At 36.1% G+C, this 27,769-nt stretch overlaps 1 protein-coding gene across 1 annotated transcript in view; it reads left to right on the forward strand.

Moving 5' to 3' along the window:
• The window catches only part of TP53I11 (tumor protein p53 inducible protein 11), a 76,272-nt gene that overhangs the window by 42,229 nt on the left and 6,274 nt on the right, over positions 1 to 27,769 (forward strand). Inside the window, exons 2-5 of the mRNA XM_039358988.1 lie at positions 8,136 to 8,299; positions 14,316 to 14,374; positions 21,763 to 21,811; positions 24,010 to 24,106. Of these exons, the coding sequence (XP_039214922.1) occupies positions 8,171 to 8,299; positions 14,316 to 14,374; positions 21,763 to 21,811; positions 24,010 to 24,106 (334 nt within the window). The 5' untranslated portion in view covers positions 8,136 to 8,170. The remainder of the gene's footprint in view (positions 1 to 8,135; positions 8,300 to 14,315; positions 14,375 to 21,762; positions 21,812 to 24,009; positions 24,107 to 27,769) is intronic.

Raw genomic sequence — 27,769 nt, forward strand, 5'->3', positions numbered from 1 at the left:
AGCATTCCAGTTCTCTGATATCTGATAACACAATATCAAAGCCAGGAAGGACTATAAAATGCTAGGTATTAGATTTATACATTTTTGATTTGATTCTTAACCAGATAAAGTTCAAGAAAGTGACAAACACAAAAATGTGTTACATAAAGATAACACTTTATAAACTTATCTCAAAAAAAAAACATATCAGTAAAAACATCTGACATAAAAATATCTTTCAATTCATAGGGATGACAAACTTTAATTTGTTCCAACATCTGTTGGAAGGCAAATTCTAGCAAGCATGGTCCTTGTTGGAAAATGCTGGCTTATCTTGATGACAACTTTCTCTTTCAGAAGGTAGAAGGTATAAGAAAATCAACATCAGGATCCATATTGGATACACTCATAGATTTTGACTCTGCAGAAACTTAAACTTGTATCTGAGAACATTCTTGGCAAAAGCTCACTGATATGACATGGCTAGATCAGTTTCTTCATCTGAAACTAGAATGATGCAAAATACACATAGAAGAATCACTCAGTGTAAATACACAAGAATCAAAGCCCACATACCGATTTGTGCTCCAGGATTGAAATATTAGAGGTTTTCCTCCTTTTTTACTCAGTTGGCATTTGGTCATTTTCTTCAAGACCATTGAATTCATGTGGACTCAGTTGGTTCTCCTGGGGACTGCTGATTCCTGGTTTGTTAGCTTCATTCCTGACATTCTTCATTTGATGTTACTTAATAGGAAAGTCTGGGACACTGGAGGAAGAATTTAGGACATTGGAAGAAAATGTCACACCGGAGATCTTCATTTTAGGAAAAACTAAAACTAAATAAAATCAAATGTGTATCTCCACTTCAAAAAAGCAGACATTAATAAACTAAAGCAATGCTAATCCAATTATATATTTCTACCAGGATATTTTGAAGAGTCCACCAAATGTGATAAAAGGTGCCTTTAGAATGATTATATTTCCAGTATATACTATTATACATCTTTGACAATTTATCTAGTGTTAAATAATAATGATACATCATCTTGTAGAAATTCTCTTTCAGATTATAGCTCAAAGTGAACTTCATGTTTTCCCATTGATCTAGCATTATATTATATCACTTTTGCTTACTTAAGTACAGTCTTTAATATATTCATTTTTAATAAAAGTCTATATACATCTTGGCTATGATATTCTCATCATCAGTACACAAATCCAGTTCAAATTCAGTTTTCTCATTTGTAAAACCAAAATTCTTCTTATCCAATTTAAATCTTTAATAACTGCACATAAGAAATCATTGACATATGAAATTCCCCTTTTCCAATTCTTCCCTTGTTTTTAATTTAAAGTCTTCCTTTGTGAAAATCAATAATTCAAGCTTATGAGGTTATTATTTCTCACAAGAAAAGCTTCTTACAGTTTTTCAAAGGATAAGCCAATACTTTATGAAGATTTTCTTCATATTCCCAGTACTTCTGTTTAAGGCACTTGAACAGATTCAATATTGAAAATATATAATAATTGATTAAGCTCCATTTAAATAATCTAAAGGTGTGATATCTAAAGGTGTGATATCATATAGAATATGATTTTGCTGCATATATCAAAAACTTCTTTTACTTCCTTTTCTAATCTTGAAAGATGCATAGGCTATTATTGGATCACTGATAGCCTATCTATTTGAAAAATATATGTCTACATCTTATTGTTGTTTAAACTAAAGAAATATTAAAATACATCTAGTCTAATTGAACCATTATTGTGGAATGGGCTAAATTAAGCATTAATTATGCTTACTTGAATACAACTTTCATGCTTTCTCATCTAAACTGAATTCCTCAATGTTTGTGCAAAGAGCATTCTAATTTTACAATCAAAAATTTCTACTAGCAAAATTATGTAATAAATCTTTTGTGCCCAAAATCCCTCTTTCAGCTGTAAAATTAAAGGAGTTCTTAATTAGATTTTCTGTCACTCTGCTCATATGAATCTGATCATCCCAGCCTATAATCAAAAGATATTTTTCATCAGGGAGAATATAAATGTCTCCTGAGAAAACAACTTCAGGCTGTATTATCATCAATTTATGAAATATCCTTTTCCATTTTATTATACCTCTCAACGCTGTTCTGTTCCACAAAGCAAAATAAGTTGATAAATAATTAACAGTATTAGTTATTCTTTCCTAGAATGGAAATAAGTTTAGATTCCAACTCTTAGTTAAAGTATAAAGGTCAAAAAGGAGTTGGGTTGAAATTACAGTATTACAGACATTATATACAATGACTCACCATGGAAGTACAGATGGCTTTAACTTTCCTTGTTTTTCAGAAGCAAATTAAAGTCCTATTGCAATTGACTTTTGTCCATTTATCTCTAAATAAAATATAAAAAGTCAAAATGACAAATACTAAAAATAGGCAAAGAAAAAAGAAAAAACCCAGAATTGTGACTGCCATATTTTTAAAAAGTCATGTACAACATAAATGAATTAACCACAAAACCACAAAAATAAATAATAAAATAATAAAAGCTAATATTAAGATAAACTAATTCTTTAAAGATCAGGCCATAGAAGCTCTTTTTCTTTCCCTGTTAAGCTGCAAATCCTTAAAAAAAGAAAAAGGGAGATAAAGATGGCTCATTCTGTATATATGTGATAATATATGAAATTATCCCTCCAATCATACAACTAATTTCTCAATGAATTATGGTAGTGTTTCTGTCATAATCTGAATACCAACAGTCAACAGTCATTTCAGGATCATAGATCTTCCTTGACCAATATCTCAGGACAGCCAGAAATGTACAACACAAGGACAAAATCACTACCATTTGTTGCCTAGCCATGATATGTCCTTAATGAAACTTTATGTTTACCATATTCATATTCCAACCCTTCTGGGAATAACATTACTTTTTTTTACCTTATATTCAATAACTTTTGCATTCCTGGCTACTTGTAATACATTAATCATGATCAGAAAGACTTTTACAACAACAGGTTTACGATTTCAAAGACAGTCATACTCTGAAGGCATATGAAAAACTGAAGCAAGCAATTCATCAAGGTCTACATGTGTTTCTCAATAGCATTTGCAGGGGGTTGTTTATCTTGCTATAATGAAAATTCAGAGCATGATTTTTTTTCCCCTACATGCTTGACTTTTTCTTAATAATGTCTAACATCTGCCTATTTTTGCTTTTTTTAAAAAATCATTTTTTCCAGTAGAAGCTACTTTACCAGCATCTTCTGAAAGTCATCCCACTATCCCTCTGTTAATGCAGCCTAGCACTTCTCATTGGCTTTTTTGGCAGTTTCAGCACACTGCTGGTTCATAATTAAGTAGTAGCCCACTACAACACCTACTGTAGCTCCCTCCCAACAGTTAGAACCAACACTGTGCCAAACTTGCCAGAAGAGCCAATGCAATCCTAGGCTGTATCAACAGAGTGTTAGCATCAAGATGAGAAGTGATAGTACCACTTTACACCATGCTGATGAGACCACACCACTGTGTCTAGTTCTGGTCACCATGATACAAAAATGATGTTGAGATTCTGGAAAGTGTGCAGAGAAGAGAAACAAAGATAATAAAGGGTCTGGAAGCTAAATTACATGATGAATGGTTGAGGGACCTAGACTTTTATAGGATGGGGGGCATGATAGCTGTCTTCCAGTACTTGAGGAACTGTCACAAAGAAGAGTGGCTTGACTTATTCTCTAGGGCATCCGAGGGCAGGACAAGAAGTAATGGGTAGAAGTTTGTTTGAGAGATAAAACCTAGAAGTAAGGAGAAACTTTCTGACACTAAGAGCAGTGAATCTATGCAGCAGCTTGCATCCTGGAATTGTGGGTGTTCTGTCACTGGATGTTTTCAAATATGTCCCAGAGAATCATTTTACTGGGACAGTATAAGACTCCTGCCTTGAGTAGGGTGCCTCCCAGCCTTATGATCCTGTGAATTCTATGACCTTATCAATTAATTTCTGGTAACTTCACCAACCACTTAACGTTTGTTCTGTATCATACCAAAGTATGATGCAGAAAGGAATTTCTGCTGTGAAAATCACTCTCCACAAAGAGATTTCAAAGTGTTTCAGCAAAGTCAGGCACAGCTGTGGGGGCTGTCCAGGGAAGCCATCTGTTCCATGGGAGGAGGTGAAACAAAAGAAGATAAAGTACACCTTGTATTGACAAGGAATTTTATCTGTCCAAAATTAAAAGAGTGAGAAAAAAGGCAGACTTGTTTTATTATTATTATTATTATTATTATTATTATTATTATTATTATTATTATTAATTATTATTATTATTATTATTTTTCTTCACTACAGTCAAAAACTTGCTGAAGGAGAGAAATAACTATCTCAACAAACCCCCATCTTGCCAGATTCCTGATAACTAATTAGTTACCTAACTGGCTTGACAATCATATTCAAAGATGCTCATCAAATTGAAAACCGGTATCAAACAGAGTGTCAGAAGGATTAGTCCTGGATTCTTTACCATTTGGTATTTTCATTAATAACTTGGATGAAGAAGTGGAGAGATGGGGAAATGAACTGAAAAATATCAGAGTATCAGAAAAAGAATATTCCAATGTCGTTCAGTTTAGGAATCAAAAATCAAATGCATATATGTGATCATCATTCTTCAGAAGAAATACAGTTGTAAGCTGCATCACCAAATAACATTTCCAAAGCACCTGTAGCCCTTTCTCTTCATATCACAGCTGATGCTGATTGGAGAAGCGATTTCCGCATGGGATCCCCTGGCAGGATCTCTTTTAGTCCTTTGCAAATCACTGTAAGCAAAAGGTTGCTGTCATAATCTTCCACCAGCTCAGAGGATCTAAGGCAGTGGTTCTCAACCTTTTTAATGCCGCGACCCCCAACCAGTCGTAAGTCGAGGACTACTCAATCGGTCGTAAGTCGAGGACTATTCAACTGGTGCAGCACCGTTTGCAGAATGGGACTTTTGGCGGGCTCAGCAGGGCAGAGACAGCCTGGACAATTCCTATTGGCTTTCAAAAGCCAATAGAATAAAAGGGAGTAGCACAGCTAAGGAAAAGGGGGAAAAAATGGCGGACTGCGTTGTTTGGCGACCCCCGTGAAATGGTCGTTCGACCCCAAATGGGGTCCCGACCCACAGGTTGAGAACCACTGATCCTAAGGGATAATTTCCTTGTTTTCTGGACATATCCACTGAGAAAAATATAAGACTTTAGTAAAAATGGACTTGAGTATTAAGTCTGATGGGAGAACAACAATCATAGATAAACAAATGGTATCTGAGGATAATAACTTTAAGTAACCTTAAAGTAAAAAAATACAATGTAATAAAATACAATCTTATGCCCCGCAAAGACATCAGACCTATTCTGTTATCCTCTCTCACACGTATATGCAGAAAAATAAGCAGTCTCCTTAAGGAGACTTCCTATTGCTCTGGCTAAAAAAAAAAAAAAAGCTGCATAAGAATCTTCCTTCCTTCCTTCCTTCCTTCCTTCCTTCCTTCCTTCCTTCCTCCCTCCTTCCTTCCTTTTTTCTTTACGAAGCAAATTGGTTGAGAATTTGGACACTTGAAGTCCCCAAAATTCTGAAGGGTATTGCTTTAGGAAAACATTTCTCATCAATATGGCAATTTTTCTTTGTTTTGATATTTTGTTCAGGTTGCCCAATTCAGTGACATAAATTATCTCCTTCTCTATTTTTAATTAACATCACTGGAATGATTAACTTTCCCCATGGGCATCAGCGCTTCTGTTAATAGCTTTGAAATATATGGTTTTAAGATTGTATCTATTACTTAAAGAGAACAAAATGTATTGGGTAGATTTTATGTTCTATTATCCTGTCTTTTCTAATTGCTTTAAAAGTCCTTGTAGTCCAAGTTATTATATTGCATCTAATTTTAAAATGCTAAAGAAATCAGTTTTGTCCTCAATAGCGGGGGGAAAGTGTTAGGAAATTAAAAGAAAATTAGGAAGAGAATAAATTATTGAGCTATAGTATTTTAATGGGATTTCATGTTTTTTTTAATAGCTTTACCCAATGGGGTGTTCTTTAGATCTCTGCATTTCAACTTATATAAATATTGTCTATCTTGGGAAGTCCATGTTGCATGTTGATTAGAAAAATTAAACTTTTTTCTCCCTAGAACAACTTTGTTTTTCACACTGTTTCATGCTGTGGTGTAGTTTTAAAAGACTTTCTCATCTGAGGTGCCATTCAAATATGTGGAGAGAGAGAGAGAGAGAGAGAGAGAGAGAGAGAGAGAGAGAGAGAGAGAGAGAATATGTTCTCCATCTCTGTGGTTAATGGAAGAAAGCACTTTTCTGATATGAATTATAATTAATCTATGGAAACAAAAATGCAAAAATGAAGCCAATTTCCAAAGCATACTTGCTTAAAAATTAATTCCAATAGAATGGATTTTTTTCTGTAAAAATGATCATGAGAAATGTTCATATGATTTGTTCATTCAAGGTTCTGGACTATAGCTCAATACTGACCCCTTTCTCTGCCATTTTTTTTCTTGTGGTACCACAATCTCTTACAAATTGGTTTATATTACCATCATCATTGCCGGATTTTAATTTATGTTATCTCTCTCTGCATCTTGGACATGGGGGCACACTGGCATGACTAAATGCTATACTTTCTTGTCTTTAAAATAGAACTGGAAATAGCAAACCTCCTATAATTCTTTTAGAATCATAAACCTCCCCCACTTTCTATGAGCTGGAGGGAAGACAGGCTCTTGGCTGATAACAAAGCTTCCCACACCCACTATAATTAATAAGACAAAGCACACAAAGCAGCTGTCTCCAGTAGATTTCAATAACTGCCCTGTCTTGTTTCAGAATGCGAGAAATCTTAGATACCAAAAACATTAATCTGTGACACATGTCCCTCCAGATGTGTTGAGAATATAGCTCCCAGAATTCTCAGCCAGCGTGGCCAGACATGACCACAACTTATCTTGGTGATTCCAAAGTGGAAATGGCTGATCTTCAGGAATGTGAACGGCCTGATTAAAGGTTTCTATTCTAGCAGCAGCTGCTTTACAATACAATTCGTCATACTGTTAGGAACTGATCACTTGTGCCTAGGAAATGCCAAGTTAAGGAAAGTTGACTCAGAGTATTAGATAATGATAATAGAAATCCTGGTTCCCATTCCCCCTTGGATCTTAGTGATTGTCTTTAGGTAAATCTTTCTCTGGCACTAGTAGAACACATGGATTGTTATGGAAATAACATTGGAGTGGAACCAAATATTAGGTGCTTATAAGGTTCTAGGGCAAGGGTCTTCAAACTTGGCCATTTTAAGACTTGTGGACTTCAACTCCCAGAATTCTTTAGCCAGGCATGCTGGCTGAGGAATTCTGGGAGTTGAAGTCCATAAGTCTTAAAGCAGCCAAGTTTGGAGAACCCTGTTCTAGGGTTATGCACAAAGAGATATTTTACTTCAGCAGTGGTTCAAGAAAAGTGACTCTTGGCTTTGCCCAGCAAGAGCTTCTTGTGTTCAGCTACTGTTTTTGAGGTAGATAGACCAATTGATGCTGATGAGTCCCAACTTGGTTTTTGGCAGATTAGAGTGATGGGCCAAAATTTTGCAGTGCCAGAGTGGTGTGCAACACCTTTGTGAGGCAAGGCAGATTATCTCACTGAAGCAGATCCCTGTGATTCCCTGTTTTGTGAGCTGAATCCTATGTCTGAATGTTTTGTTGCTATTGCTTCTCCAGACTAAGAAGCATGAAAAAGGTGATCTTGTAAATGTTTAAGAGTCCTTTGAGATATGACTTGAGAAGCAAAATTTACTGCCACACTTGCCTGTTCCTGTCTAAATTTTCATGATTGTAGATGCACTGTGAGGGGGGATTTTAGTGTGCTCTCATCATTCAAGTGGAAGTAAATATCTCACGGTCAAAAAATATTTGATCATTGCAATTGTTGGGGGTAATTAGAAGTTTGTAACAAAAAGAATAAAATAGTTGACATACTGTGTTTGGTTAAATCATTTACATTAAATGAAAAAGATGTCCATGAACATCTTTAAAAATATCTGGATTTGAACCTCCCTAAGAAATATGGTTTTTTTTTTCTAATTTATCTAACCTCTGGTCTGTCTCATTTCAGTTCCTGCCCAAGCCAGCAAGTCCCTGCGAGTCACCATGGCAACCAAGCAGCCCCCCCCTCTGATGAAGAAGCACAGCCAGACAGACCTTGTGAGCCGTCTGAAGACAAGGAAGATCTTAGGTGTTGGTGGGGAGGATGATGATGGCGAGGTTCATAGGTCAAAGGTAATGGGCTGCCAAAAGTATCTATAATTGTGGACCTTTAGAATCAACAATTCTTCTTGCTAAAACATTTTATATACTTATATGCTTTGAATACATACTGAAAGAACTGCAAGAAATGAGGTTAGGCAGGGATGAGGAACATGCTATCCTCCAGAAATTCTTAAAATTCCAAAACCCATGAATCCTGAATGCAAAGCCCTTTGTGAAGGATGGTGAGAGTTGCAATCCAGCAACTTTTGGAAGATTACAACTTGACACTCAGCTGGACAGAAGAAGCTGGTGGATTCCATAAGAGTTACCTACCCAATATGAATATTGTATGCTATGTTCATAAAAACATCCAGAATCTGAATTTCCTTTCAATAGAGGATAAATCTGCTATTAACACTATTAATGTTAATCAGATAGAATGAGTGTATCTGAGAGAGGGTGTAAGTGTGTTTGGGGACTAATTATGTTCTTATTTCCTCTAAGTTTCTAAAAAAAGATGAGAGAGTTGATGGAATGTAAACCAATGGCCCCTGGGTATCCTTAGACTCCAATTTCTGTAAATTTAGCCAGAGTAAAGAATGCTGTGATCTGTATGCAAACAATGCAGATGTTTCCAAATCCTCATGTCAAAGGCTGTGTATATGTAGAATGATTCAAAACTAACAAGAGCCTGCTCTGTCCCTTGACATGTTGACTTTTGAAAGATTGTTACACTTGGTGAGGGAAAGAAAGAATCTGTCTTCATCAAGCCCTTGCATCTGTGTTTCTTGTTTGCATCTTGTTTGGTCATACCTACAAGCAAAAAACAAATGCCCTTTTTTTTTGAATCCAGAATTGAGGATTGGGGAATTATTAACCTAATTACTCAAATATTTTATTCGATTAAAAAGGAAGGGTGATTGCACGGTATATACGTGAAGAAAGAAGGTGGTTGGGAACAATGTCTGCAAGTTGCACAAAAAATATCTTGGGGTAGGACTAACTTATTAATAGTGGTCAGGTTTGTAGGACAAACGTCTCAGAATGTTTAGCAGAAGTTAGCATTGAGAGGTTGTGTGCATGAGTTCTTGGAAACCATGATTTCTCCTAAGTTCAAAACAGCATTTCAACAAACAATATTTTTTTAAAATTAAACTTTTTGTTATTTGGAAAGAAGGGGGTTGAATGATCAGATGGAAAAGGAGAGGCAGTTAATGGCAGAGAGGAAATGCTACATTTAAGCCTGGGTGGAAGGAATGAAACTCCACTTGAAAAGCAAGGCAGATGAGACAGGAGAAAATGGAAATTCATAGTTTGTATTTATTGCTTTGGTTTCCCCTTAATTTTATATTTTTTCTAATCAATTGCATAACCCCTTTCTACTGACACATACATACTGAACTGTTGGTGTATGTGAATTAATCGCAAAAGCTTGAGGATAGCTTCACAGCTGTGGGTGGGAATTGTGAGGCCTATGGGGATGGGTGGTGGGGGTGGATGGTTGAAGCTGCTGTTCTCAGCTCATTAGAGACACATCTTTGTAGATGTAAGAAAACCTATGGTTCTCTAAAATGAAAGAATGGAGAGCTTTGATTTCTAGGTAACTCAAAAAGTTCCTCTTTTTTCAATACAGCTATCGTATCTCTCTTCTTCTGTCTTTGTGCCTTTTTCTCACAATGTTCTCACATTAACTGTTTTTACCTTTGATCAATGATGTGCCACAAAGCATCAATTGCCTTAAAGTGGGATGACGAAGAAGTGTACAGTTAACCTGTTGTTGCTTTTCAGAATGTTTCATCAACTTCCGGACTACTCTAAAGTTCTATGCCCAACGATTTCCCATCCAAGGATTAACCATATCGCACCTTAAATAGTTTAGATTTTCTTAAATGGGCAAAGGCTATTTAGGTTGCAACCCAGCTAGCATGGACAGTTATCACATGGTAGAATTTGAATATGTGTCTGTTACATATCAGTTAGTGCAAATTTTGATGAGACTTTTAGTTTTTTTTATTTTATTTGTCTTAAATTGTGAAAATGTGACTTTTGAAGTCTGCTACATAGCTTGACCCATGAGTTATAAACATGCCCCAGCCAGCTGTTTTTTTCTGCCACTTCTTCATGTTGTTGCCTTCAACTCATCCACAACTCACACCTGAGGCAGCTTAATGTCCTCCTTAGTGATTCTACAATTAAAGTAGTTTTTCAGGTAGTCAGCCAGGACAATTTCACTGACCACTTGGTCAGGTATCTCTATAAAGTGTGGACTCAACTTAGCACCTATTGGCCATTTTATGTTGATGTACTAGTTTTTGAGTATTGCCCCCTGGTCCAGATGTTTCCAACTGGTCTTTCTTTCTCTCTCACACACACTTATCAGTGAGCTTGGAAACAGAAGTAGCAGCTGACCATGGGTTGTACAAAAGGTGAAAGGTCTTCAGAGTGCACTACCATTTATTGGTAGCTTTCCTGTGGCAGGATAGAAATGTCAGCGAGATGGATAACACTTCAACTGAGATAAGCATGTCCTCTGAGTGCTCCTCTTTGAATGGGCAAAACAGCAGAAAGGAAGAGTTTATACAGTTCTCTTCCCTTTCCTCCTTATTGCATGCCTACTTCTAACTGTATTTCTTGGGCACTGCTTCTTATTCAAAAACAAAAATTAAAAGCAAAAATGAAATGCTTTGTCCTGAATGAAATGCCCTTGGACAAAAACTGAAAAGGAAACGGAAGAAAAATTCAAGGAAACATTAATGTCTGAGAATCTGCTGATGCTGATTCATTGTTGAATGAATGCATTTTAATAGGGCCCAAGAGGGTGAATTCGACAGCCCATGTTGCAAAGTGTGACTTCTATGGCCAAATTCAAAAGCTAAGTTGTCAGAGGAAAAGATAATGTTTTGCTTTTTTTTCCTGGCAAATCTAAGCGTGGAATGTACAGATCCAGTCCTTTCTGATTGGGGCAATGCTGTGTGGTGAATTTAGGCAGCCATACTACCTTTGTGTCTGGGATTTTCCAGGGCTGTTGTAATCCACTGCTTCCATTGCCACTGCATGTCATTCATTCCCTTTTTCTGCTCTAGGTTTTTTATCACCCTTTCCAGAAGAGCAGTTTATTCTACTTGTGATTTTTATTTATTTATATATCAAATTTTAGAAACTGCCTATGTCCCTCATAGCGTGAATAAGTGGTGTCGTTAAAACAGGGAGAAGGTTCTTGAGTCCATGTGATTGCAATGTCCATTTCTCTGTGTGAACTCTGCTTCTTACAATCGGTTGTATTTTTAATGAATGGATTGACCTTTTGTCGTTGAACCCCAGCAGTTGCTTAGCAACTTAGAATGATCCTTGTCAGATGACTTTCTGAACAGGTGCTATTCATGTATATAGCCTTTTCTGTTCTGAAAGTGGAATTACAGTAACCTTTTTTTGAAAAATAGAATTACTTTAAAATGTTGGTAATTTTAAAAGGTCATTGGAAAGAGTCCATAATACAGTTATATAGACGGCAAACAATTTCTGTAAAGAACTAATTTAGTGCTCCATTTTGTTTTATGGAGGATTTTTTTTTCTTGGCAGATTCTCCCCATTGTAGATATTTTCAAAGCTCTCTCTGTCTCTCTCTCTCTCTCTCTCCCTCTCCCTCTCCCTTCTCTTTTCTCCTCCCTCCCTCTTCCTCTCTCTCCCTCTCTCTCTTTCTCTCTCTCCCCCCCCCCAAAAAGTATGACAAACTTTCAGAAAAACACTAGACTTCTGGCTAAGAGTTCACAGAATTTGGAACAGTAAGAGGACCTATGGGCAAGAGTAACTCGTGTCCTGAAGATCTCCATGGTTACACAACACTCTAATTGGCATGTGAAGCTTAAAGATCACATAGGAAAAACAATTTTATTTTTTACATAGTAATATGCTGGCTTCAGTCTGTAGAATCCCAAAGCTTGGGAACTTTATCTCTATGGCTTGGTGATTTCCTTTGCAATTCCATCCCATTCCAAAGAATATCACTTTCTTGAAGAGGATATTGGTCTCTATTTAAGATGAGGGGTGATGGTTTTTTGTATTGGGGAAACTAACTAACTAACTATGTTTAATTCTTCTTCTCTAAAGCCACCCTATAGCCCAATAAAGTAGTAGGGCCTTGGCCTATCCAGTGAGCTATTTTTTTTTTTTTTTTTGCTTTTGCCAACTTTTCAGTTGCTTTTGTATAATTTGTTAAAAGCAGGAAATAACGATGTAATGTATGTGCAAACTGTGCTTCCCTAGCTGATAATGCTAAGCCGGCAGGAAGCAACTGAAGGCTGTTTAAATTGCCTTTGTTCTTGCTTCCTTGGGCCTCTCTCTTTCCTGTGATTTGTAGTTTCTTGATTACACCAAGATACTTTGCTGGGGTACTCATTGTGTTATTATCTTTTTTTAAAACCATGTTTAACTGTCTTTTTTAGGGCATTTCCCTCTCTCTGCCATGAGATGGGTGGAAAATAAATTTGATAAATTAATAAAAATTAAAAAAATAAATCTCTGCAACAGGCTGCAAAGTTCTGCCTTTTGAACTCACTGTTCTTTATCTTAAAACCAAAATCCATTCTTTTGCCTGTTGTGAATATTGAGTGCAATCCATTGGAAAAGTATTAAACATTTTCTGGTTCTCTTCCCTGGAGTCATCTTAATAAGTACTAAACCATGTTGGGAACGCTGCATTAGATGTAACCTATAATGAGCATTGGTAATTTGCAGTTACTTTCAGATAGCTTTCTGTGGATTCCACAGTTTTTGCCCTTTTAAATTAAAGCCTGTGTAATTGACTTTTTTGAAAACCAATTCTAACCATCCTTTTTCTTTTGAAGGAAGGATGATCTGAATGGCTTCACCAATTTTTCCTGAGTCACTTGGGACTGTTTGTTTTTCAGGCAGTCAACTTTGAGATACTGAGTTTCTTTGTTCCCATTTCCCATCCTCCCACTTACTTGTTCAAACTTGCACAATCAGACTGTGCTGTTCCCCCAAGATGTTTGCAAAAGGATCATATGCAAGTGATAAATCACATTTTCTTTGTGCAAAAAAACCCCCATAGTCTGTTTTAGTAGGCCACTCAAGATGTTTGAATCCCTGGAGAATTGCTATCAGAGACACAGGAGAGGTGGAAGAATACTGAACTGGAGTTTTCCTGATTTCTTGATATAGCAATTCCCTATATTTCAGATGTCCTTTCCTATAGAGAGGCAGCTTTAAATTGCTGAGAAATATCTCAATACACCCCTTTACCCATCAGCTAAACCATCAGTTCAACTTCCTGCCATTTCTGGCATCTGGGGAAGGCTGATACTGCTGATTGTATACAAAGGGTGACTGTTGATTTGGGCATAGGCAACCTATTTGCCATCTGTATAAACCAATCCTTCTCAAAACTGGCATTCCCTAGATGCTTTGGGCTCATAATTTATTGGCAATATGACTAGTTTTGAACGTTGTAGATTACACATTATGAGAGAGTAGCATCTGGTATATGGTTTATTTGAACATTTATTTTCAGCCATAGGTTTTAGCAAAATTCAGATAAAATTACAGCAGTCCACTGTCGATTCAATACATTCCCTCTAATATTAACGACACTATTTGTCAAGATGTGCCTTCTTCTTGCAACCATTGCAAAAAATGCAGTTTGTTTTGTTAATGTATGTTTTCGTCAGACAACAAAAAAGTAGATTTTATTTTCTTCTAAACTAGACTGATTAACAAGGGTATAATGAATCTAGCTTTGCATTCCTGAGAAAGTTTGCAATGTAATGAGTAACAGGTCAAATCTTCCACCTGTGAGTTATTACAAATGCAAAAACGGTGTGCAGTTGGCAATAAAGTAAAACTGGTATAAGGTGGTTTAGAGTATCAGTGAGCTATTTTACTAGTCATAGTTTCACTTGCAGCAAATATCATTTATTGATCCTTTTTTTTGTGGACCAGAAATATAATATGCATGCATTTTTTTCCTAATTTTTTTTTTCAGGGTGGCTCTGAGTCAGTTTATTCATTCTGTTCATTTGAATTTCAGATCAGTCAAGTCTTGGGCAATGAAATCAAGTTTGCAGTGAGGGAACCTTTGGGGCTCAGGTAAGTTCCATTGAGAACCTATGAGCCAAGGAGACATTTTGGCTCCAGGTATGCTTGCTTTTCCTGCAAATGTGTACATGATCATTCTGCAGCTGAAAAAGCCCAATGTGGCAAGTTCAACCTTGCCTCTAGAGGCATGTCCTGGTTCTTTAGCTTTTCAATATGAAGAATACTGTCTGGGCATATGTATGCAGAAACAGTGGGAAGAAGGCTTTAGGTTTAGAGTTCTTAATTACAGTTGGCTGTGGGGTATTTGCAATTGGCTACTGTATGTTACTGTATGTTACAGAGTTCTCCCTTCAATATACTATCAAGGATGAGATACTGTACTGCTCTAAACAGCTGTTGAAATTCGATTTAAAGTGCTGGCAGGGTATATTTTAAGCAAGAAGATAACCTTGAGTTTGAATGGCTCTAAAAAGGAAGAGAATTCAAGAACACAGTGGTTAAGACATTGAGCTTGGACTAGGGTGTTGCAAGCTTAAATCTGTATTCACCTGTTAGTATTAATACATTATCAGAATGATTAGAATGCAGTACTGCAGGCTAACTCACTGCCCACTGCCAGGATTTCGAACCTGTCCAGCTCAAGATTGGCTCAGCCTTCCATCCTTCCAAGGTCGGTAAAAAGGAGGACTCAGATTACTGGGGGCAATATTCTGACTCTGTAAACTGCTTAGAGAAGGCTGTAAAGCACTGTGAAGCGGTATGTAAGTCTAAGTGCTATTGCTATTGCTAACATTTCAGAAGTAGATTACCATTGCCCTTCTGTGGCTGAGAGAGGACTGGTCCAAAGTCACTGAGTTGACTTTTATGCCAAAGGCAGGACTAAATTCATGGTCTTTTGACTTCTAATCCAATATCTTTAACCACTATACCAATTGAAAAGTTTAGATCAGGGGTGTCAAACTCAAAATGTCATGTGACGTGCAGTTTCAGCATGACATATCCAGCCCCGGGCCAGCAGTTTGACACCCCTGGTTTAGATGATGTAAATAAGCTGGTGATAATAAGAATAAAAATATCCCTTAATTTTTCTAGCGGTGATATTCACTATATTTTTATTTTATTTTTTTTTTATTAAAATTTTTAAAATTTTACAAAATAAGAAAGAACAACCCTCCTCAACCCACCCCAACCCTCCCACTCCCTCCCTCAACTTTCCCAGAGCTGAATATAGGCTTAATTAAATTTTCTTGAATTCTTAAAAATATATATATATATATAAACCATAGATAAGTCTAAATACATTACTTAAACTACTAATAGAATAATTAACAATAATATATATATATATATATAAAAGAGATAAATATTAAAGAAAAAAAAAGAAAAAGAAGATACTTAAAAAAAAGAAGAATAAAGAGAAAGAAAGAAGAAAAGAAATATAAGAAAGTAAAATAATAATAAAACATATAAAGAAAAAGAAAAAATAATACAATCTATAAAATATTAAAATTTATATATAAATTATTGATAAACTAAGTAATATTTTTATATCCAACTTATGTTGTATAAAATCTATCCATTTTTCCCATACCACAAAAAACTTCTCTTGCGATTGATCCTTTAAAAAAGCCGAAATCTTTGCCATTTCCGCCAGATAGGATACTTTAAAAAACCACTCTTGCAAAGTAGGCAAAGATTCCTTCTTCCAGTATTGCCCTACTAACAACCTTGCGGCTGTAATTAAATTTAACATCAATATAACCTCCTTAGTATCACAATCGGTAACAATACCTAGCAAAAACAATTGTGGGGTAAATTTTACCCTCCTTCTAAAAATTCTTTGAATATTCCACCATATCTTAATCCAAAAGGCTTTTATATTTTTACACGACCACCAAATATGGTAATAAGTAGCATCCAAACAACCACATCTCCAACATTTGGGCTGTAAGTCGGGATACATACGAGACATTTTTTGTTGATCAAGGTGCCATCTATAAAACATTTTATAAAAATTCTCCCTTAAGTTCTGGGCTTGTGTAAATTTAACATTTCTCACCCAGATGATTTCCCAGGTATCTAGTAGAACTGGTTCACCAAAATTTTGTGCCCATTTAATCATACATTCTTTAATTAATTCTGGTTCTGAGTCCAATTCTACTAGCAACCCATAAATTCTCTTAATATGAGTTCGTCTTTGATCTTTTACTTGTTTAACAAAATTTTCATCTTCTCTAAGCAAGCCCACATTACGATCTATCTTCCATCTGTCCGCTATTTGTCTGTACTGAAACCATGAATATATAATATTTTCTTGTGCTAAATCTTCCAAAGATTTTAACTGCCAAATTTTACCATCCCATCTAAGCAATTGTGCATAAGAAACACTATCCATCTTAACTCCTCTCCTTATCCCCTCTATCGCATGCCAAGGTATAGCCCATAATGGTATTTTAGAATCACTTCTGTAATATTTCCTCCAAACCCGAAGTAGAGAAATCCTTATAATATGGGATTTAAAAACCCGGTCAACTTTTTTATTAAAAATTAAATAGGCATGCCATCCAAAAAGTAAATCCCAACCCTCCAAGAGGAGTATTTCTACATTTGTTAAATTAACCCAATCACTAATTAATGTTAAGACCACAGCATCATAATACAATTTCAAATTCGGTACCTTGAGTCCACCTCTCTCACGAATATCTTGTATAATTTTAAGCTTTACTCTTGGTTTTTTCCCCGCCCAGATAAATTTATTGATACCTTTCTGCCATTCATTTAAATTGACCTCATTCTTTAAGATAGGTATCATTTGAAATAAGAAAAGGAATTTAGGCAGGACATTCATTTTAATCGCCGCAATTCTTCCCAAAAGAGATAATTGCAACTTCTCCCAATTTTTCAAGTCTCTTTGTATCCTGACCCACAACCTTTCATAATTATTTTTATACAATTTTACATTAGAGACAGATAAAGTAACCCCCAAATATTTTACCTTATCAACAACCTCAAAATCTGTCAAATTAACCAAAGTCTGCTTATCCATATTAGTCATATTTTTGGGTAGTATTTTAGTCTTATTGTTATTAATTTTAAACCCCGAAACCCGTCCATATTGATATATCAATTGTAATAACTCTATTACAGAGTGAGTAGGTTGGGACAGGGTAACCACCAAGTCATCTGCAAAAGCTCTTAGTTTGTATTCTTTTTTGTTAACTTCTATTCCTTTTATTTGCTGTGATTCTCGAATTTTAATCAACAATATTTCCAAAGTTAAAACAAACAGCAAAGGTGACAATGGACATCCCTGTCTAGTCCCCTTTTCTAAAAACCTCTGACAAGCCCCCATTAACTATAAGTTGTGCCGTTTGTTTTTGATAAATAGCACCAAGAGCTTGTGAAATTTTTTCTCCAAAGTTCATTTTATCGATTAGTCTTAACATAAATTGCCAATTCAATTGGTCAAAAGCTTTCTCAGCATCTAAAAATATCAATCCTGCAGAGACTTGATTATTTTTATCTAGATATTTTAATAAGTTAATAATTTGTCTGACATTATTCTTCATATACCTTCCAGTTATAAAACCCGTTTGATCCTTATGTATAATCTGACACAAAACCCTCATAAGCCTATTAGCTAATATTTTTGCAAAAATCTTATAATCTACATTTAAAAGAGATATAGGTCTATAATTCTTTGGTAGAGTAAGATCTTGATCTTCTTTTGGAATTAAAGATATAAAGGCTCTGCCCCATGACGGGGGAATCTCTAAACCCTGTAATATATTATTAAAAAGCTGTCTTAAAGGTTGAATCATCGCTTGTACCAAAGTTTTATAATAAATAGATGTCAAACCATCTGTACCCGGTGCTTTACCTAATTTTAGTTCTTTAATCACTGTCTCAATTTCCTCACTAGTAATTGGACTATTAATTTCTTGTTTCTGATCTTCTGTTAATTTAGGGAAGTTGGCTTCATTTAAATAATTATCTATATCTGAGACCTGTATTTTAGTACTCTTATATAATTTTTGATAATAATCTAAAAAAGATTTCTTAATCAACTCCTTCTGATATACCAATTTACCATTATGATTTATTTTATCTATAATTCACTGTCTCTGTTGTTTTCTAAGTTGGTAGGCCAACCATCTCCCTGGTTTATTAGCATTACAAAATGTATTTTGTCTCATATACAGTAAGTTAGTTGCAGTTTGATCAGCCATCAACATATTAAATTGTGATTTAAGCAATTTTATAGATTCTTTAACCTTTTCATCTGTAGGATTTGAAATCAAAATTTTTTCTTTTAATTTAATCTCGTCTTCCAAATCCTTACGTTTCTGAATATGCTTTTGTCTGTGAGTATTATTCATTTGTATCAAGATACCACGCATGAAGGCTTTACCTGCATCCCATACCATTGACATTGATGTTCCCTTATGCATATTTAAAACAAAATAATCCTTTAAATGCTCCTTTAATTTTTGAACATTCTTTTCTTGTCTAAATAAGTTCTCATTGATCCTCCATGATCTCCTCTCCTCTTTTTCATCCGCCAACTCCATCCAAACTGGACTGTGGTCCGTCAAAGTCCTAGGAAAAATCTTAACATTCTTTACCCTAAAATATAAATCAGTTGTAATCAAGAAAAAATCAATTCTTGAAAAGGATTGGTGTCTGTCTGAAAAGAAAGTAAAGTCTCTCTCTTCCTGATTGCGTTCCCGCCAGTAGTCTCTCAGCTCCCAGTCCTCTTTCAAATCAAAAAAGGCTTTAGGTAGTTTAGCCTGTATTCACCATATTTTTATTGATGAGAAACAATTCAGTAAAGTTTTCCAAAATATGTGGAATGTGACTCATTCCACAATATAGGGACCATCATACCTGCAGCCACATTACTACTTACATCATTAAGATGATGCATCAGAGAAAAAGATCTATTTCCCTTCTCAAGTTCATCAGGAACAACAAATAAGCTCAAGAATGTTTTGGAATGCTTTCAATCAAGTGTTTACAGTGGTGTGCAAAAAATGGTTGTATGAGTCATTGAATTCCCCAAGTGAAGAGAAATTGACACAACTTCTTCCATGGTAAAAAGTTAAACCTATCTTTCTACAGATTCAAGTGCCTTTATGGGCTGTCATGTATTGATTCAGAATAAGAAGCAGTGAATATGGCAGAGGCAGAAGACTGGACACACACAAACATGCACATGATATTTTTTATGTTATTATTGTAAAGTTTTGAATAGGCTTCAAAAGATGATAGACTACGATTAGCCAAGTAAAGACAATTTAACAATATTCAGAGTTGTCTAACCTCTTAGGCCAGGGGTGTCAAACTGCTGGCCCATGAGCCAGTTACATCACACCAGAGTAGCGCCCACTCCCTTGCCGGCAATGGCAAAAAAGCTCCGATACATTGCGCGACGTCACATGATGTCGCGAGTTTGACATGTCTGTCTTAGGCTATGATTATAGTCTCTTTCTACTTCCAACAATCATGGATTTATCTGAGATTTGAAAAATAGTAAATAAAAGCAGGAAGGCTATAGAAAAAAAACTCTCTAAATGCTTCCAGCTGGCAATTTCCATTATGATAGACATCGCTAAGAAATGAAAAATATTGTAAATGAATTTTGCAGCTAAAGAAAAATATGAAAGACCAAGAAAATAACTGTGTGAAAATGGATCAGAACTGCAAAGCAGAAGTTACAAATCACTCTAAAGAATAAGTTGAAAAGTTTAGCTGATCCTTGTATGGATGTGTACAGTTGCTCTTTGAACGTTTGGTCACAACCAAACATGATACATTTGGAGGACAAGGCTGAAATATTTGAAGAAAAAAACTTTTTGCCAACGATTAAACACTGTATTGGATCTATTGTGTTTTGGAAGGGTGGGACAATCAGCAGTTTCTTATAGGAGTAGAAAAAAAGAAGCATGGATTCAATTAGCGATCAATATATCCTAAACACTAATGTCCCACTGTCAGTGAAGAAGCTGATACTTAAGCAAGATGATGATCCAAAATTTTTTTCTAAAGTGATATCTGCTCTTGGGAAAAACAACTGCAGTCAGGCAGAAATACTTTCCATCCCCACTTCCCCAAGGCTTAGCACAGCTCATGCTTCTTCCTAAAAGTCAAGGACCACAAGCAAATTCTGGTGGGATTCCTACCTTGAGCTTGGCTTGGGACCTCAGCCAAGAGCTCAAAAGCAACACTGCTGAAGATCAAGCCTTAGAATTTGGCCTGGAGCTCAGGAGCAACCAGAAAAGGAATGACCTCACTGAGGTAGCACCTCATTCTATGCAGTGCAAGAAATTTTGGAGGGTGGCAAAAGTTGTATGCCAATTTATTTTCAGATTTTCAGATTTGTATATTAAAGGCATATTTGTGTGGCATCAACTTGCAAGGCTCCGGAGGGTAATGTTAATCCCGAGTAACAGTCTATTGTTGGAAAAGTGTGTGCCACAATAACATTGTGTACAGTTATCTGCAGTTATCTGCCAAAAATAATCTTTGTAACCTCCACAAACAGAAGAATGGAGCTATAAGAATTTTAAGGAAGAGTGGAAAAAATATCCAAAAGCAAGGATAGTAACACTTGTAACAGACTAAAGAGGAAACATGTTATTTCTGCCAAAGGAAGTATTATCAATTACTGGCTGAAAAGTTTTTCCAAATTTAAACCTACTATAGTCACTTTTCTAAATCTATAAACAGCTGCACATAAATAGTAAGTATTCATTCAAATAACCCAAAAGAGGTCAAATTTAACTTTGTACCATGGAGATCAGTTTCTCTTCACTTAACAAATAGAATTTAACCAGGAGTGCCTAAATTTTTGCATGAACCTAGGGTATTAAAATCTCTATCACATTGTTTATTGTTGTTTATAGAACGATAGAACTTATAGTTCAATAGACCAGGAGGACTGCTGGGGTATAGCAGCGCTTGCTAGTAAACTAAGAGGCAAATTACTAGCAGCGCTGTGCTAGTAAACTAAGAGGCAAATTCCTTAGAGGAGGCATTAATTATAGTAATCTCTTCTTGAAATGGCGTAACTGAAGAAAGATCATTAACTAAATTAAACACAGCTCTGTAAATATTTTTAAAAACTTCCATTACTAGCTGGAATTTCCTATTTTCCAAAGAAAATCTCATTACCAATGTTTGGATGATAGCATTTACATGCTCTTTCTGAACTGCCTGGTGATTTTCGTCCTCAAGTGTTTTGAAATTGTTTTTAAAAAGCAACCCTGTTGTCTTCTATACCTTGTTTTATTTTGCATTCTCTTGTCAATAGGAATCGCTCAGACGACCTTTTTTGGCAGAAGTAGTAATAACTATTTTTCATTTACTGCTGGCTGGAGGGGATGCCATAATTAAACGATTGTGATACTTAACTTTTCTTTCCCCATTTGAACTTGTAGGGTTTGGCAGTTTGTCTCAGCCATCATATTCTCTGGGGTCGCCATCATGGTAAGTGTGGAAAACATTTTCATATGAAGGCGAACATCAAATTACTTAAACATCTGTCCTTAGACAGGTTTAGCATTCTGTCTTCGTAAATTTATAAAACTTCAATGAAATCTATAAAAATTCTGTCTTCAGGTTCAGTCCCTTGACCATTATTCATCAATGTTTCTTCAACGTATTGGAGAGATAGCAAGTGATTCTCAAATCATTAGTTTTCATTACTAATGTAAATTAATAAAAAGATTAAGTTCAAGTTATATCACTTTGCAGGTGTCATACACTTGAGTTGGATACCTTATACCTTTCTGGCTTGGTGGGCTGGTGGCGGGGGGAGATGGAATGGTTCTGTGTGAGCAGACGCACAAGCCCACTGTTGGGGACCCCTGCCCTAGAAGAAAAAAGAGCAAAACAATATTGATAGAATAGTAGGCTGTAGTAACAGAATGAAACTTAATACAGGCAAGTTCTTCAGTCATGAATCAAACATCAATAGAGGAAGGGGGACACCAAGCTTGGTAATAAGATTTTGTGAACGATTTTTTAGTAGTAATTGATCCATATTGAATATGATCCAATGGTGAGATGAGACTGCAAAGAAGACAAATACAATTTAAGGCTGCATCAACAATCTCAATATAGTATACAAGTATAATTTCCAAATCAGAAGAAGTAATCATGCCACTCTATTCTGCTTTGGTCAAGTCATACCTTGAGCATTGTTTCTAGTGGTGGGCATCACTTTTGAGAGGGATTCAGAGAATTGGAACAGGTTTATACAATGGCAATGGAAATGATAAAGGGATCACAGATTAAGTCTAGAAAGAGGCTGGGATGGTACATTTAGGCTTTCATTTCTTCTAAAAGAAGACTTAGGAGGAAGAAGTAGTCCAAGAGCACTCTTCAAATACAGGTAGTCCTCAATTTACAACCACTCATTTAGTGACTGTTCAAAATTACAAAAACACTGTGCCTTACAACCAATCCTATCACAACCATTGCAGATTCCCAATGGCCACATGATCAAAATTTAGGCACCTGGTAATCGGCATCTATTTATCCCGGTTGCAGTATCCCAGGGTCATATGATCACCCTTTGCAACCTTCCCAGCTGGCTTCTGACAAGCAAATTTGATGGGGAAGCCAGATTTGCGTAACGACCACATGATTCGTTGAACAACTGCAGTTGATTTCTTTAAGAACCGTAGGGGAAAAAACTTGTAAAATTAACAACCACCTTGCCTAGCAACAGAAATTCTGATCCTAATTGTGGTCATAAATCAAGGATTAAATGATGTCACAATCACATGTCGTAGAAGATAATCAAGACCTGGTATCTCGTATTCCAAAGTGCAGGCTATGAAATTATGGATTTAGCTTATAGGAAAACAGGCCTTGATAGTATGATCAGCAGTTTGACTGTGGAACCAATAAAACCAGAGAAGTTGTAGGCTTTTCTTCACTGGAGTTATTCTAATGGAGGCAAGACAGTAATTTGGGATGCTTTAACTGAGATTAGTATACTGAGCAAGATTGTCTAAATAGACCCTTTCCAGCTCTATGTTTCTTTGAAATAAAGATTGGATTTTCTCTCTCTCTTTTCTTTTTTTTTTAATATAAATGTTATTAAAAGTTTTAATAAAACTAACACAAGGAGTAAAGAAAACAAAAAAAGATATGCAGCAAAGATAAGTATGATTAAAAGATTATATCTATAATTACAACAAAAACCTACTTTTTCTATTATCCAATTTTTCTTCCTAACCCACATTTCCTAATGCATTTTTTTTTGTTTCATGCAATAGGGGGTTTACAGCATAAAAATAGATAATTGTTCTTTCTCTAATCAAGGGAGTCAATTTAGCCATCTTTGCAAGCTTTTATCATCTTCACCAACTGTTCCTCAAACTTTTCCATTTTTGAGTATAAGTAATCTCACAGCAGTTATCATATATAAGGACAAAATTCCATGTTTTAGTAGCTTTTCTAAAAGCTTCTCTCTCTCTTTTCCCACTGCTATCTGCAACAGCTGCTCACTTGCAACAGTGGTCCAAGTGCACTTCTCTTTGTGAGCATTGACATGTGTCTGAAACAGATTTAGTTATATCTGATTTCTATTTTCAGTGAAAATCCTTTTCTTTGGACACTAAATAGTTCAGTTAGAGGAGATTTTTTTTTAATTGACATTTATTTTTCTCTTCCAGGCTCTCACCTTTCCAGATCAAATCTATGATGCTGTCTTCAAGGAAGAGGTAGTCAACAGTAAAATGCCTATCCGTCTCTATGGAGGAGCTTTACTTAGTAAGTAGTCCGTGAGCATCCAGATGTTGATGTGGTCTAATCTGTTGGGAATAGCTGAGTGAATCCTATACAGGTAGTCTTCAACTTGCAACTGGTTGCTTGGCAACTTTTTGAAGTTTCAAAGCAGTCACACAGCCGCATTGCACAATGGTTTTGCTGAAAACCAACGTTTACTTCCATTTGGGGGCAAAACTGTGTCCAGGCAAACCACTGATTCTCTTAATGACTGTGGTGTTCGCTTAACAACTGTTGCCAAAAAGGTTGTAAAATTGGGTCAGTGACATGATGGCAACAAACAGGGTCATTATGGTTCTAAGTCGAGGACTGCCTGGAAGAGTGGGAGGTTATTTCCTGGGATGAAAGGGGAATGAAGTATGCAGGTCTTTGCATAGAAATTGTCTGAATTGAACCTAGGTCCCAGGTGATTTTGGATTATAACTTTTGTAATCACTTGCCATTGGACAAGAGGTAAATTAATGGAATGTTTACTGTTGATCTTCATGAAGTTTTTTTCCATGGAATTTTGCCCAGAGAAAGGAACACATACTGTGCAATCAAGTTGGGCTTTGAAGTCATTTAACAGGCTCAGGAAAGATGGTATTGGTAAATAAGAATCGGGACCTGTAATGTTGTTAATTGTCTTGAGTCCCTAGGGGCAGAATAAATCTTCATCATCACCATCATCTCAAATAATGATACTGAAATTGCACTGTTATAATTTGCTCATCAAGAGACAAAGTTTGTTAGTTCAGATGGAAACACACTGTTTTGGGACTGTAATATATCAAATAAACTTCATTATTCAAGATGCTTCAAGAGTTTTTAAATTATTTCATTTTAAGTTACCTTTAATGCCAAGGCAAAAATATATCTGGGAAACTAGGTATGATAGCCTAGATCAGGGGTTTTCAAACTTGGCCCTTTTATGACTTGTGGACTTCAATGCCTAGAATTCCTCAGCCAGGCACGCTGGCTGAGGAATTCTGGGAGTTGAAGTCCACAAGTCGTAAAAGGGCCAAGTTTGAAGAACCCTGGCCTAGATCACTTGACAAGTGAAATCAGCCATATATTTTTTTCTTTCTACACAAACCTTGGAAGCAGTATTATTTGATCCCGTAATGCCATTTCTCAGACACACAGAAAATAATGGTGTTTGAATTATGGAAAAACATTTTTGATTCCCGGGCTTCATTATATACTTACAAACATGCCACATTTGATGTATGAATCAATTTCAGTGGAATTACGTCTCTATTGATGGGTTCAAATTGCTAGCTGTGATGGTCACCCATGTCGGATATGATTCCAGTGTTACAATTTTGTGTTTGTGTATCTGTGTGTACGCTCGTCAAACTGAGACAAAGCCACGGAACAAGACCTTGTTCACGAGTGTCATAAGCTTGAGTTGTTGAAATGCAAATTGGGATTTGCTAGACATATAGGATATTAGAATAATTAAATGTCAGTTTACCATAGCACAGAGATTAGTCATCATGATTTTACCACCTCCTAATCAGTTTCAAAGTTATTCTGATGCTTTATTATCAATGGTAAATGAAATTGTTCCTGGACTATATAATTCTGGAGCACAAGCAATGCATCTGTGATAGCAGTAATGGTCATTTCAAAACTGTAATTTTATAAAATGGTGTAAAAGTGGTTCATTTGGAAATTCTGTGGGACAAGACTTTATTCTTGGCGTAGCCACAAGCACTGATTAAAATCCAGTCATTTCTTTCCTTCCCTGTTTAAAAAAAAAATTCCTCCAGGAATGAACCTATAGGCTTGTGCAATGTACACATAGACATACACATTTTAATGTACTTCTTTAAAAGACATCCCTTCCACCCACCTAGGAATCACTCAGTTGATTTCTCCCACCCATCCACTCTGTACTCAGTCAGTATTAAAACTATGTACATGTGAAAGAAAACAGATGGTTTAAATAGAAATTTAAAATTTGTGGGGGGAATCCAATGGTGTCTTTGGGATAGGCCCTCCATCTCTGCACAAGCTTTCTTACCGACTTGTCATTCTGGTGATATAATTAGAGGAGATATACAGTGTGTGCAGAACTGTGAGCAATTCCAGAGAAAATGGAACATAAATTGAACAAATAAAGAGACCCAAACTCTACCCTACAGACATGTGCTATAAAGTAGAATAAAATTAAACTAATCTAGTTAGGGAGAAGAATGAGCTCTAGCTTGTTTGGCTTGTTTCTGTGATTTTTTTTTTATGTGAAAGCATTTATCCAAGCTGAACCACAGCTGCTGGCTTGATGACTAAAATGATCTGCTTTGGGGCTTAGAGTCATTTTTAGAATTCACAACCCAGTGCTATTTTGTGTTTCCATTCCCACTGCCTTTCTGGGAGAAATTATAAATAAGATTGGGACTGTATGAGCACAGCTATTAGAAGTCATACACTATGTTTGCATAGTTGCAGGAAGTCAAAATAGATTTGAGACTGGTTGTCACAGGCAATTTTTTGTGCAAAGGAAAACTTTTCCTGCCTTATTCTTTTTCTAAGTTTGCAGCAGCATCTGCTGGCTGCAAATAAAAATACAGAGAAACTTGGCCATGCCGGCACTCTCATTTTTAGCCATTTTTGTGCGTTCTCTTTCTCCCACTTCAAAAGGGACAGGCTTAGATTATGGGACAACACACCACATTACTCCCAGTTTAATGGAAAAACATTAGCTTTGCTGTATCCCAAAGATTCTTTTTCATGAGGCAACTGGCCTTTCTTGTTTTTCTTTGAAGACATTTCGCTTCTCATCCAGGAAGCTTCTTCAGCTATGAACTGAAAAAGCTTCTTTGATGAGAGGCGAAATGTCTTCAAAGAAAACAAGAAAGTCCAGTTGCCTCATAAAAAAGCATCTTTGGGATAAAGCAAAGCTAATGTTTCCCCATTAAACTGAGAGCAATGTGGTGTGTTTGGGATAACTATGACCTGGATGACTGAGAATCTCCATAGACAATTAGCTTTGCTTTAGCGCTTTATTCTTGAATTCTTTATTCTTGTGAACAGGCTGTAATTGCTGGAATAAATTAGTGATATGTGAACTGTCATTTCTAGAACTTCTGCGGGGATTTTATTGCTTATATTTCTCTTTCCATTGATTGCTGAAGTACACGGACAATCCAAAGACAAGCATAAAGATTTTTGCTATGTCAGACACACACACCTAGTGAGGAATGTGATAGATTATGTTGATTCAGGTCAGTGTTGATTCATAGCAACTATATAAAGAGAGATTTTCTCCATGCCAGTCCGTTCCCCAGCCTCATCCTTCAAGTCCATCTGGACTTGTTTTTCCTTCCATCTTTCCCAGCCTCAGAGCCTTCTCAAGAGAGGCTTCCGGAGATAGTAACAGGAGAGGACCACAATAGAATTCAAGGGTTTGGCTCCTGACAACTATTCTCCGGATTAAGGAGAGGATAAGGATCACCCACAAGTTTGTTCCAAACAGAAATTCTTCTGGAAAGAGATTGTGAAATAGCTGTCTCCAGCAGGGTTTGAGAGTTCTTGGGGCTTTTGAGGCAGGTGAATTATCTTACCTAAGCAATGATTTTGCATCTTCAAATTGGACACTAGGTTTGCCTACCTCCTCCCTTAACTATTTTACAAAGTTCCCTCCTCCTCCTCCTCCTCCTCCTC

The sequence above is a fragment of the Crotalus tigris genome, unplaced genomic scaffold (genome assembly GCF_016545835.1).
Source record: "Crotalus tigris isolate CLP2741 ecotype Arizona unplaced genomic scaffold, ASM1654583v1 scf7180000017576.4783729, whole genome shotgun sequence".
Taxonomy (NCBI): Eukaryota; Metazoa; Chordata; class Lepidosauria; order Squamata; family Viperidae; genus Crotalus; species Crotalus tigris.